Source organism: Solanum tuberosum, unplaced genomic scaffold, assembly GCF_000226075.1.
Source record: "Solanum tuberosum cultivar DM 1-3 516 R44 unplaced genomic scaffold, SolTub_3.0 scf00152, whole genome shotgun sequence".
Taxonomy (NCBI): Eukaryota; Viridiplantae; Streptophyta; class Magnoliopsida; order Solanales; family Solanaceae; genus Solanum; species Solanum tuberosum.
Window position 1 is genome coordinate 581,573 of NW_006239078.1, and position 12,705 is coordinate 594,277.

A 12,705-nucleotide genomic window follows, 5' to 3' on the forward strand; every position below is an offset into this window, starting at 1 on the left:
TAATGTATTTTTATGTATTTAAGAAGTAGTATTTTTATAATTCTATGTAATACGCTATTATAATAATTAGCAGTATTTTAATTAATAATATAGAAAGAAGAAGAACAATGGCTAAAACCCTACAATAAAACTCAAAACGTGGAGATAGCCTGGGTATAACACAAATAGAGCCACTCAAAGCAAACTTAAATTTCAAGGTATTTTATTCATATAGCAACCATGAGTTCTTACGATTGTTAGGTATTATTTTATAATGTATCGTAATGTCTGAATAGATTGTATTGTTCTACGTCATTTGATAATGTCACACATTCGTGATTTGAATGAAAGGGTTTATCACTTACTTGAGAAATATTGGATAAACCCAAAAAATAGGAAAAACTCTACCCGGTTTTTTAATTTAAAGGTTGCTGTCAAGGTTTGCTTTGAGATTCTCCCCTTAAATCGTGACATTCCAATACTTTACCTGATAAAGTTTATGATCATAAAATTTAAGGACTATACACATTTTTAAATCAAGATTATAAGTTTCAAAATTCTTTCTTTATATTTTAAATATCATGTCCAATTAAATTAAGACACGTAAATTAAAATAACGGAGTAAAAATTAATAAAATAGACGAGACATGTAAAAAGTCAGAGAATAAAAAGTCTATCACGGGTATATAATACCAACATATCATATATGTCCATATATTTTGTCATTTATTGTCCTTTTTCAGCCAAAAATATCCAATTACCTTTTTTCTTGATAAAAGTGACTTAAATTATTATTAAAAGCATATAAACTTAAAAAAGGAAATTCATAAAACAAATTCAAATTCAAAAAGATATAATTGTCTCCACTTTCTATTCCCTCCACTTCTCCCTTTTTTTCCATTTATATCTCAAAATTTCTTCCTCCCACCACTTGCCAATAGCCATTATCGAAGATGAGAACTTGAAAGTGAATCATTCGATATTAAGATTTTCATAAAATAAAAGGTGTTTTTTTCGTTCTAAAGGTGAATAAAGGTAAGAAAATTCGATCATATACTACGCATGATAACAATTGTTTTTGTGTTATTATATGCATGAATTGTTAAATTCTTCACTTTATTGTTTTTCTAGGTGTTATAGGGAGATCATAGAATTAGAATCAATTTGCTATCATACATGCTAGATGTTACATGTAATATTCTTTTTGAACTATATAATGAATAAAATTCTGAATTCGTCTTTTATGATAACAGGTGGTTAATAACTAGATGTCAACTCCGAAGTCTCCCCTTCCTACCCACAATTCTACACCCTCCTCCCCTAACCACTCTCCTCCTCCTCCTCCTCCTTCTCGTCCTCGTCGCCTTCCCCCATGGAAAGGTGCAAAGCTAATCCCACTAGCTATATCGATAGCAATTGGCCTGATTTTTCGTTTCGCGGTCCCAAAACCCCATAAAGTCACTACAAACGCGTGGCAACTCCTAGCCATTTTCCTTGCAACTATCTCGGGCCTTGTTTTAGGCCCGTTACCAGTAGGTGCATGGGCTTTTCTTTGTCTCACAGTTACTGTCGTCACAAAAACCTTAACATTCGCTGCGGCGTTTGCTGCTTTCACTAATGAAGTCATTTGGTTAATTGTTGTATCATTTTTTTTCTCAAGAGGATTTATTAAAACTGGGCTTGGTGATAGAATTGCCTTATGTTTTGTAAGTTGGCTTGGGAAAAATACATTGGGCCTATCTTATGGGCTTGCGTTAAGTGAAGCAGCCATTTCTCCAGCAATTCCAAGTACTACTGCAAGAGCAGGTGGCATTTTTTTGCCTATAATTAAATCATTGGCAGTTACAGCTGATAGTCACCCAAAAAATGATTCTTCTAGGAAGCTTGGAGCCTATCTTATTCAATCTCAATTGCAGGTTAGAATTCATTTTTTACGAGTTTTAAGTTATATATATCGTCAGTATAATGTCATCCAATCACCTTTAACATGTTATACCTGGTAATCTATCTTATTTTATGATTACAAGTAGTCCTTTTATCACTACTAGAAATTAAAGTTTTTTTTTCACCGCGAATCAGTGGGAAATTTGTGCTATAGAACATTTTGTTGAACCAACTCACTGAAAAAATGCATGATCATGATACTAGCTTGTTTAATTTATTCATTTACTATATATAGTTGTGATAACTACTTAATGGACTACCAACATGGGTTGTGGTGCACTGGTGGGAGTGTTTCACCCTTAACCAGAGGTCTCGGGTTTGAGCCCTGGGTATGGAGAAAATCTTGTTGGAAGCACCACCCCGAATGGGCCCTGCAGAGCGCGATCCGAATTTAGTCACCGGGTGGGAAACCAAAAAAAACTACATCAATGTTGTTAGCAATTTGGAATAACACAAGTATTTAACATGTTATAACAAGTCAAAGAAAAGATTGTCCGGTGCAATAAGCTCCTACTATGTGTGGGGTTTGAGAAAGGGTTGGACCACTTACGCAGCCTTACCTTGCATTTCTGTAAGATGTTGTTTCCACAGCTTGAACCTCTGACCTCGTTGATCACATGACAGCTAACTTGACTAATGCAAATTTATTTTGTGATGCATTTTACAGTGTTCTAGTAGTTCAAGTGCCCTGTTCCTAACAGCTGCTGCACAAAATCTGTTGTGTGTGAAATTAGCTGAGGGATTAGGTGTACAAGTATCAAGTAAATGGCTGACTTGGCTCAAGGCTTCGTGTATACCAGCAGTTATATCGCTTTTAGTTACTCCAGTTGTACTATACAAGATTTTTCCTCCAGAAATGAAGGATACACCAGATGCTCCATTAATGGCTAGAAGGAGACTGCAACAGATGGGGCCAATGAAAAGCGATGAATGGGTGATGACGATTGTGATGCTTGTAACAGTTGGATTATGGATTGCAGGGTATGTTCAAAAAAATCCTGATATAAAACAATGTATTATCATCTGTTGTTTTCTTTTGCTTTGGTTATCGTATTATTTGCTATCGTTACTCTTATGTATTTCATTATTTACTTTATATGAATCGAGGGTCTTTCAGAAACAGTCTTTTGGGGGTAAGGTAAGGTACGTGTACATAACACCCCTCCAAACCCCACTTGTAGGATTATACTGGATATGTTGTTGTTGCTTTGGATGTGTTCGATATTTCTTTTGGTTGTGTAGTGTTTCTTCCACGTTGGTTGAGAGAATGAACGCTTTCTTCTTATATGGTTAAGGATGATTTTTATGAGCTAACTTTCTAGTTGGGGACAAGTCCAGGGAGAGTGAATCGTCGAATAGGGAGAAGCGATATCACGGTAAACGCCTTTGGAAAACAAAGTCCATTTTCTTTACAAATAAGCTGCTTAATTCCTTGTTTGTCTAATGTTGGATCCCTATGTTATATTGTCCACTCACTGGATGTTCAGTCCCGGGCGTGTGGAGGGGGCAAGGGAGTGTTAAGTTTCCACATTGGTTGAGAAAATGGACTATTGTCCTTTTTTTAGGTCGGATATCCTTCATCTTATGAACTAGTTTTTGTGGTCAGGTTAGACTCGTTTTCCATTTTATACTTAATATCTCTTCATTATATCCCTCTGCTCATGACCTGAGTGACATGTGGTTTGTACTTCAACATAAAATTTGATTACCAACTGGTTTTGTATAAATTTGGTCTTGGGATTGAGACGTAATTGTTATTGTTATTGTTATTGTTGATTCTATCTACCTTTTGATCGAATAACATTTTCTTGGATTATAGTTGTCATGTGTTGAACATTTTCTATTCCTCTCATGATCTGATAGATCCAATCATGATATTGAAGGAGGGGACCGTTTCTTGAGAACTCGAATCCTGAATCAAGTCCTTGTCTTGACATTTGAACATATTGCTGATGTTGCATCTTCCTGTTTCTATATGTCTATTTCGTTATATAGCCGATGCTTGATTATGTCAACAACTTTCATTTTAATTTTTGTACAGAGAGGCTATTGGCCTAGCAAGTGTTATCACAGCAATGCTGGGATTGGCGCTACTTTTGACTTTCGGAATACTTGATTGGAATGATTGCTTGAGTGAAAAATCCGCGTGGGATACCTTAGCTTGGTTCGGGGTTTTAATAGGCATGGCATCACAGTTAACAACTCTGGGAGTTGTCGCCTGGATGTCAAATGCTGTGGGTAACTACCTCGAATCTCTTTCACTACATTGGTTCGGAGCGTTTTGTATCCTTCAAGCAGCATATTTCTTCATCCATTACTTGTTTGCTAGTCAAACTGGTCATGTTGCAGCATTGTATTCAGCATTTCTCGCAATGTGCTTAGCAGCAAAAGTTCCTGGTCTTTTTGCTGCGTTGGCTTTGGGATACAACACAAATCTTTTTGGCGGGTTGACACATTACAGCAGTGGTCAAGCTGCAGTATACTATGGAGGTAACTTAATCGAATCATATCTCTCTTTTATTTGACAGAATATTGTTCTAATTGATTCGAGAGAAAAGTACTGCTTATATGGATGAGATCGTATTATTTGTTGTTGTTACTGTTCTCTTCTTCATTGTTTTCAACCTGGCTTGTTCGCTACTGCAATTGCTTTACACGCCTACTTTCTTATATGCTCTTGAGCCGAGGTCTAGCAGAAACAGTCTTTCTACCTTCATAAGGTAGGAGTAAGGTTGTGTACACGCCACCCTCCCCAGACTTCACTTGTGGGATTTATGTTGTTTGTTGTTGTCGTCAATATGCATGAGAATTTCGGGGCAAAATGATTCTGACATAAGCTTACAAATTTGTTAACGGTGCATCTTGAATGGTTTATGTATCGACTTTGATAGAAAACAGAACTGCGGAAAGGAGCAACTACTTAAGGCTTAAAATGACATAGAATAAGCGGAAATTGTTTCTGTTTTCTGAATGTGTATGTCTGCAACTTCCAAAGTCATATTTTTCGTGCAGCAAGAGTGGTATCAGTATTTCAACTTCTTTCTTGTTTATCTGTATTCAATATTTCGATAACTTATTCCCTTTTCGTTTATTTGAGGAATTCGAACTGGTCTTATTTTCAATTGCTCTTCTTTGGCAGCTGGTTATGTAGAACTACGCGATGTTTTCAAATTGGGAATCATCATAGCTATTATGAATATTGTCATATGGGCAGTAGCTGGAGCTGGTTGGTGGAAGGTTCTTGGCCTTTACTAATACTGAAATAAGTAAGTGAATTCCATGACTTCCTTCTTATCGAATATTCGTGTAAGAATGCAGCTAAAAAGTTCCCTGTGACTTGAAACCTCGAGCTCGAGGATGTAGTTTTCTGATAAAAGATCGAGCAATGCATGCATTAATAATCTATGATGATCTTCTAAGTAAACAGGTGGTAGCATATTAACAAATGGCATTATTGTTACACCAATCACCAGGTCGTGAGGCTTTCCCAGGGGATGTTTTCTACTTACATTTCCGTCTCTTAGAAAGAGTGACCCAACGATCTAACCAGACAGGCATAGGTAGCTTAAGTAGCTCTCTTGGATGTCAGTTTCCTCACCATCTTAGTCGGACTAGTCTAAAAAACTTTCACTTGAACTGTCAAGACTCAGTTTTTTTGTGGGAATCCCCTTCTAGTACTACGTTTCTAAGTTCTTCTTTTCAATCCAAGTCGTGGTAATAGTTTCTATGTTAGGTCTAACGAGATTTATTTTGCTTAAGGCTACGTTTACCTAACTTTTACGAAGGATTTTGCTTTCAATTTTGATCCGTTAATCGTTACATAAGAACATACTATTGATCTTGCTATATCTAACAGGAATTTTCTGGTGTAATAACAATTCAGGACAGGATGCATTTGTCCCAAAAAGCTCTAATTAAAGGTATTGATTTGTCATCAATTATATCGCGATACAATTTGTTGGTGGTGGAGCAAGGATTTTTAGTTTATGGGGTACTAGACCACAATTCTTTTTGCTTATTGGGTTCTGGATAAATTACTTTTACCAATTATATGAATTTTTTTAACACGAATACAATCTTTTGATGCAGTTTACTGTCTGTGTTGAACTGGCCTCTTATTGCATCTCATTCCCATCCTGGGAAGGTAGAACCAAAGAAAGGAAAGAACGAGATGGTGGTTTTTGTTGTTCCCGCGAAGCAAAGATCATTCATTATTATTAGCTTCAATCTTTTTTAAAATGCTCTATCATTGCCATACCAAATTATTCGCTATGGTTCAATATTTTTAAGTATGGTTTTGGTTTTGTGTAGTATGATAAGTCGGTAATCATAGTTTGCACACCCCTATATGACACAAATCAATCATTTTTTTAATCTCAAATAATATATTTGTGTTTCATAAACTTGTTTTGTTGTTCATCATCAAATCATTAAGCCTGTTCAAAGATCGATCACATTCTTTCATACATTGCCTTCGTTCTCTTAAAAATGTCATTGCTACGCTCAACTTAAGGCACTTTCATATATTCACTCATGATAAGCTCATCAAGTACTAGATCTTTCGAGTCTTTCAAGTACGTTAACTTAACGAATATCTTAATGGCGAACTTGACTTCATTATACAACTACTTTTAAAGCACAATGTACAACACTCAAAACTATTAATTATATGACTACTTTAGATTAAATTTTATAAAAACAATAATTGTAAAGTGAAAGGAGTGAAATCCAAAGCCCTCATCAATTTTCTACTTTTCTTTTTTACTTTTCCAAGTTTTTATTTTTGCCCTTTAGACAAAGCACTCACAAAATAGGGAAAAAAAATAAAAATAAAGCATTGAAAGGAAAGTTGCCTACCATTAAGGGGTCTACCCTCTAAAAAGCCCACTTTTTCATCAAAATCTTTTTTCCCCATTTGTTACTTTTCAATTTTATATTTATTTCTGATTTCCTTTTTCCTAGTTTTTGATTCTTTACCGTTCGTGCATTCTTTCTACTTGTCGTCCTTATTAAAAATAAATTATCTAAAATAGTAATAATCTTAAAAAATAAAGATGTAATCAACTTTTTGCTAGTTTCCACTTATGCAGCAAGAACCAGACCTATAACTCAAGTCAATTCGTCAGTTTTTTCTAAATCTACAGGTGAGATACTCACGAAATACATACAAGATCATCACTAGGATCATCATAGTTACCGATCATCGATGAACGGATCGAATTACCCAATCAAAGTTGACTTCAATCATCATGTATTGAACAGAAGCAAAAACCTCAATAACGATCAAACGATAATAAAGTGATAGTAAGTTAATATTTTTCTTTAAAAAGGTGAAAAAAATATAACAAGTAAGATGGATCGGAGGGATTACAATTAATCATAGGTCATATCAGCTACTCCAAAAACAAAAAGATAACTCTCTTTTCCTACTTTCTAAAGTAAATGGAAAAAATATGTTCTTTATTTTATTGCTACTTTTCTTTTTCTTTTTTGGTGACAGTCACTTTCACTTTTGAAAATTAAACTCAAAACTTGGCTATCTATCACTTTCTTCTGGAAATAAACTGTATGTATAAATATTCCAATACTATCCATGTGATTCATGCAACATGTATTAAGATATATCTAGGTTAATTTGATCAATTTTAAATCATGTTTTAAATTGCTTTAAAAATTTGGATTGAACTAATCCATTGACCAAAAAAAGTTCATGAGAAAAAATCAAGTTATATAGGCCCTAGAGTACTACTCATAAAGAAATTCTTTTTCTTTATTAAATTCATAACAAAATATATTCAGAAAGATCACAAAAAAAGAACATTATTTCAAGGTTTTTCTATAGGCATAGATCGAGCATCAATAATTTTGTATTCGATCAAAAATTCGGTTGATTGATCAAGGTGGATAGCTCCAGTAGACCTATAACTTTACGATTTTTAGTATGAATGTAAATACAATTATTACTTGATCAATATTCTATCTACTCTAATAGTGACAATTTACATCTATAAAATCACAAGATATATATGGTATAATAATAGTAATCCTTAGAGATACAACATGAGGTGTTTAAGGGGCAAAATTAATCATGAGATTTGTGATCTTGATATTAATTATGTTAGAATATAATTAACTTAGATTGTCTCAAATCAATTAGCCTAGTACTTTCTTGGGTCTTAATTAATTATGATTATCAAGAAGCAAACAACCAAAAGATTTATGCCAGCATTTGGTACAATAATATTGATTTTAAGCATTAAACTCCATATTTAAAATTATACATAGTCCTAGTAAATAACTAAATATGGCACAGTTTTATTAATGAAATAGGTTATTAATAAATTATGCTCTTAATTAATTTCAAGATTAGCAAATTCACACGGGGAAGCAAGAATATTGTACTATGGCATTCATTATTTTATGTTATATATATAAAATATAAAATAATAATAAAATGGATGTGGGGGAGAAAAGATAAAGTAATTTTTAATTTTAAAAAAATGTATTAAATTTTTGTCACTTTTGGTACTTGTTGAAAAGTATGATCAACAAGTTTAAAATTTTGGCTGATTGTGTAAATTGACTATTACTATTCTCTTGGAGGCCTTCAAGAACTGTTCTAATTAGGAAAATAAGAGTGTGATTAAAAGGTGTTTAATTAAGGCAGAAGGTTGATAGGTAGTTAAGTAGTGTTTAATTTTTTTATTGTATTATTTTTCTTACTCTCATATTATGTAATTTGTCTTCGATTCTATTATCTGTTGTTTTTATTGTATTTTGCTTCATTTATCGTACTATTTGTTATTGTTGCTGGTCATGTTTTCTTCTCATTATTTTCGGTATGACTTTTTCATTATAGTATTTCCTTTACATATGTTACATGAGTTGAGTATTTATCAGAAATAACCTTTATATTTTCACAAGGCAGAGATAAGGTTAATTGCATATACATTTTTTTTGACCCACTTATAGAACTACATTTGATATATTATTATTGTTGTTGTTGTATACCAAGATATGATAACGATAAATTAAAGTTGAAGGGACGCTTTCGAACAACGATAAATATAACACATCGATCACAAATATATTCAGTCAATAAAATCAGTATCTACAGTTTAATGCTTGTATAAATATAAAATGTTCAATGCATCGAGCTGTCTTTTTTACCACAAAAATATGACAAACTACTAATTGATTAAATTACTATTGCTTAGTATTTTGATGAGAACCAATCATTTTCTTGTTATCTTTGCATGGATTTGTTAAAGTGAAGATGTTATATATCTGCAAAACCAAGAAGCTAAGGTGCTTTTTCAAAGTTTTTGTTGATGGACACATAATGATTAAATCATAGAAAGATGTATTTTATTATTATTATTATATAAATAAATAAAAATAATATTTAAGAAAAAATGTTATGGGGATTTAAACATATACTTTTGTGCAGAGTCAGAAACACTAATTAATATGTCCCATACTTTTTGATCTCTTATCAACTACAAGAAGATCCCCCTCTTCCCATACCCCTTTTTCAGTGAACTCAAAATATTTTTTTTTCTTTTTTTGGTGTATTTATTGAGAATTTACTTTAAACTTTATGACTCAAGATTGTGTATATAATTCTAATCGTCTTAAAGTAGCGAAATTCCTTATAATATAAATAACGATCTACTTAAATGGTGTAACGATTATTCTATTATTTCTAATGTGAAAATTCAGTGAAATTTGAATTCCTTGTAAAAATGCAAACTATTAATGTCTAGACGATAAGATATCATACATTTTAACTATATATATATCTTCTCCGTAACAAGCTTATTCAAATATTTATGATAGACGGGAGGTAATGACACACAACAAATTAAATTAGAAATTTGTGGCAAATGATCTCACATCAAATGACAATAATTTTATACCCTAAAGAATATTTCATATAATCTCTATATTTATGTAGTACAGTTTAAATTTTGAGAGTAGTCAAACAATTTAATTTGATTGTGAATTCAAATATGAAATCTTTAAGTTTTTTGAAATAAAATTTATATATTTGAAAATTATCTAAAGAGTACTATTATAAGTCACAATAATAAATAATTTAAAATATTTAAAAAATATGAAAAATTATGCTAATTATTTTTTATTTAAATAACAAAATTTGAAAAATGCGACATGCATAAATTGGGACGGAAAGAGTTTTTTTTTTTCCAATGATGTGGCCATATGGACAGCTTTTGCTTTGCAATTTTATGTCTACCTTGAAAACAAGCAAATGAACTTAATTCAAATATTTTGTTTTTTCGTTGAAACTTTTATATGTTTTTTTCTTTTTCTTTTTGAACAAATGCTAAGTAAACTCACATGCACACAACTCATCAATTCCCCTTTTTTTTCTTGTGGGGTTTCCCTTTGGGACAATGGAGAAAACTTAACTCACACTAACACGTGTTGTCCACATTATAAAAGTGAAAAATTCTTTTTTTTTCTTCTATCAAATTCAGAGAAGTTTCAGATTCGAGTTTTGAGTATAAAATTATTTTTATTGAAAACTATTTCACTCTCAGTATGATCAAACTTTTTAATGTGATCAATTTAGATTTTATTGAACTCTCATACAAATATCGAACATCAGACGACACATAAAAGAATTAAACAATTTCATTTTTTCATTAATAGGACTTACTTTTTGTTGCCTATGGTGGGCTCCTATTTATTTTTAAAAAAAATTATTTTATAATATGATGAGAAGCTAGTAGAATATTACAGCTAAATTCCCACTTGCATGTCCCCTAGATGTCACAACTCAAAAGAAATGCCAATTTTTCTTCCATCTACTAAACAATAAGACTTTTTTGAATGAGAGTTTTGAAAATGAAATCTCTCATTGCCATCGATCTAAAGTTTTTTAAAATTATATATTGATTCGAGACAGATTAGAATTTGAATTTAATATGTTCGATTGATCTTGAGAATTTTATCATCGAATTTACCCTTTTGAATTATATCGATTACGAATTAAATATTTATCAAAAAAAAAGTTAGTAGTTTTTCATATAGATACGGATATACTGTGTACATGTCAAAAAAATATTATGATCAGTTGAACTCATAATCAGAATATTAAACCCGACTATGATAATAATATCACGTAATTATATAGTTTTCGATATATGAAAAACATTAACATGAACAAAGTAACATTAGGACAACGTATAAATAACTCAATCATTTTTTTCCCATTGAAACCATTCTTATATCAAATACGTCTATATGAATAAAATACATGCATCGTACTTACACAGAGGCGTATTTAGGATTTTGAGATGATGGATACACTATTACAAAAAGGCGGATTTAAGATATAAATATATGTGAATGTGTATCGATGTTTAGATTCATTTGTTGTTGTTTTTTCGATTTCTTGCTCGAGCTAGATGATGAAAAATTATCATGTCCAATTTTTCGGGGGATGGATATATAAAAATTCAGGAATTATGTGTAATTGATTAATATTTTTGTAATAAGAGTACAATTGACAAATATTATGGAGATCCCACTTAATTATAATCCTATTAAGTCCTAATTAAATAGTAGGGAGCTATATATAGACTGTAGAGGAACATTTAATTTCTTGATTGAAAAAACTGATGTGAAATTATTATAAATAATTAAAAAAATATATAAAAGTTACAAGAGTCAAACAAGACATAAATTTGTTTTTATTAAAATGCAGGATATGGACCCAATATACAGGATGTTAACTTATTTTCTAGTGTCTACGTGTTTGGGCAAACATTTAATTTAATTGGAAAATAATCATTTTTTCACATCTTTATAGTTGTCTGTGCAACCAAATTAGCCTGTTTTGTTTTTTGTTTTTAATCGGTATGAATCGTAATGGGGTGATCATTTGTGATCCTTTAATTCTAAATCAAAAGTTTCAAATTCAAGCATCAGAAAAATGAAATATTTTTGTTAAAGCATTACACCTAATAATAAGTTATAATGCACAAGTTCAAATTAAATTGAATCACGTTATAAATATCGAACATCTAGTGAAAAACCTAAAAAAAAAAAGTTTTTTTTTTATTATAGATTTTTCAATGATGTTATAATTACAAGTAGGTTTTAACCACATGCTTAGATATGATAAAGCAGACAAATTATATTCTTCTCTGTTCTTTTTTTTCACATATCAAGGCAAGAAGAGATATTGGTCACAAACTCTTGAAACTGTATGTGGATTGAATTACGTATCATTAAAGAAGATATGAATTTATTAAAAAAAATTGTATCGGAATTATGATTTCTTCACTCTTAATTAAATATTTTTATTTAAGTTTTTATTTTACAAGAAATGTAGTGGAATTTTCTAATACACTGTCGAAAACATCATCTATTAATTCATTAGGGATATGATATTGATATAAGGATCGTACAATATCATTCACTATCCAATTTAGAAATATTCTTTTTCCAAGACAAACCATACAATAAAGAAATTGAAAACTTAACCAAGTTATGAGCTACAACATAACTTTTTGTCATTTTATTAATTTATTTTAAAATTACTAATTTCGATAAATTAATTGAGGGTGATATTAAAAATAATACCATAATTTTTGTATAAATAATCTTAAGGTTACATATATAGAAATATTAAAAGTTAACCACACTCGTCATAAAAAATTAAAATTTTATCAATATTCGATGTTTATATAAAATTAAGGGAAAAGGGCCTGATATACCCCTCAACTTTGTCATTTGGAGCTGATATGCCCC

At 31.2% G+C, this 12,705-nt stretch overlaps 1 protein-coding gene across 4 annotated transcripts; it reads left to right on the top strand.

The window, feature by feature from the left end:
* The first annotated feature begins 827 nt into the window (after positions 1–827).
* LOC102585841 (dicarboxylate transporter 2.1, chloroplastic-like) lies at positions 828–6,320 on the top strand. 4 transcript variants are annotated; one of them, XR_001474125.1, is made up of 7 exons: positions 828–1,014; positions 1,233–1,895; positions 2,591–2,904; positions 3,965–4,413; positions 5,063–5,189; positions 5,780–5,914; positions 6,013–6,320. XR_001474125.1 is itself a non-coding variant. In XM_006353137.2 (7 exons), exons 2-5 carry the CDS (start codon positions 1,248–1,250, stop codon positions 5,176–5,178), a joined length of 1,527 nt encoding a protein of 508 aa, XP_006353199.1. In that variant the 5' UTR covers positions 828–1,014; positions 1,233–1,247; the 3' UTR covers positions 5,179–5,189; positions 5,807–5,843; positions 6,013–6,320. The 4 variants fall into 4 exon arrangements, 1 of the variants encoding a protein (XP_006353199.1); XR_367696.2 differs by having other exon boundaries at positions 5,780–5,843; XR_001474126.1 differs by having other exon boundaries at positions 5,807–5,914.
* Positions 6,321–12,705: the final 6,385 nt, after the last annotated feature.

Bases quoted from the DNA above. Each gene is read 5' to 3' on its own strand.
- LOC102585841 (XM_006353137.2), top strand. From the start codon at position 1,248: ATGTCAACTCCGAAGTCTCCCCTTCCTACCCACAATTCTACACCCTCC. The intron at 2,905-3,964 runs GTATGTTCAAAA...ATTTTTGTACAG, and splicing joins GTTGGATTATGGATTGCAGG to AGAGGCTATTGGCCTAGCAA. The intron at 4,414-5,062 runs GTAACTTAATCG...CTTCTTTGGCAG, and splicing joins AGCTGCAGTATACTATGGAG to CTGGTTATGTAGAACTACGC.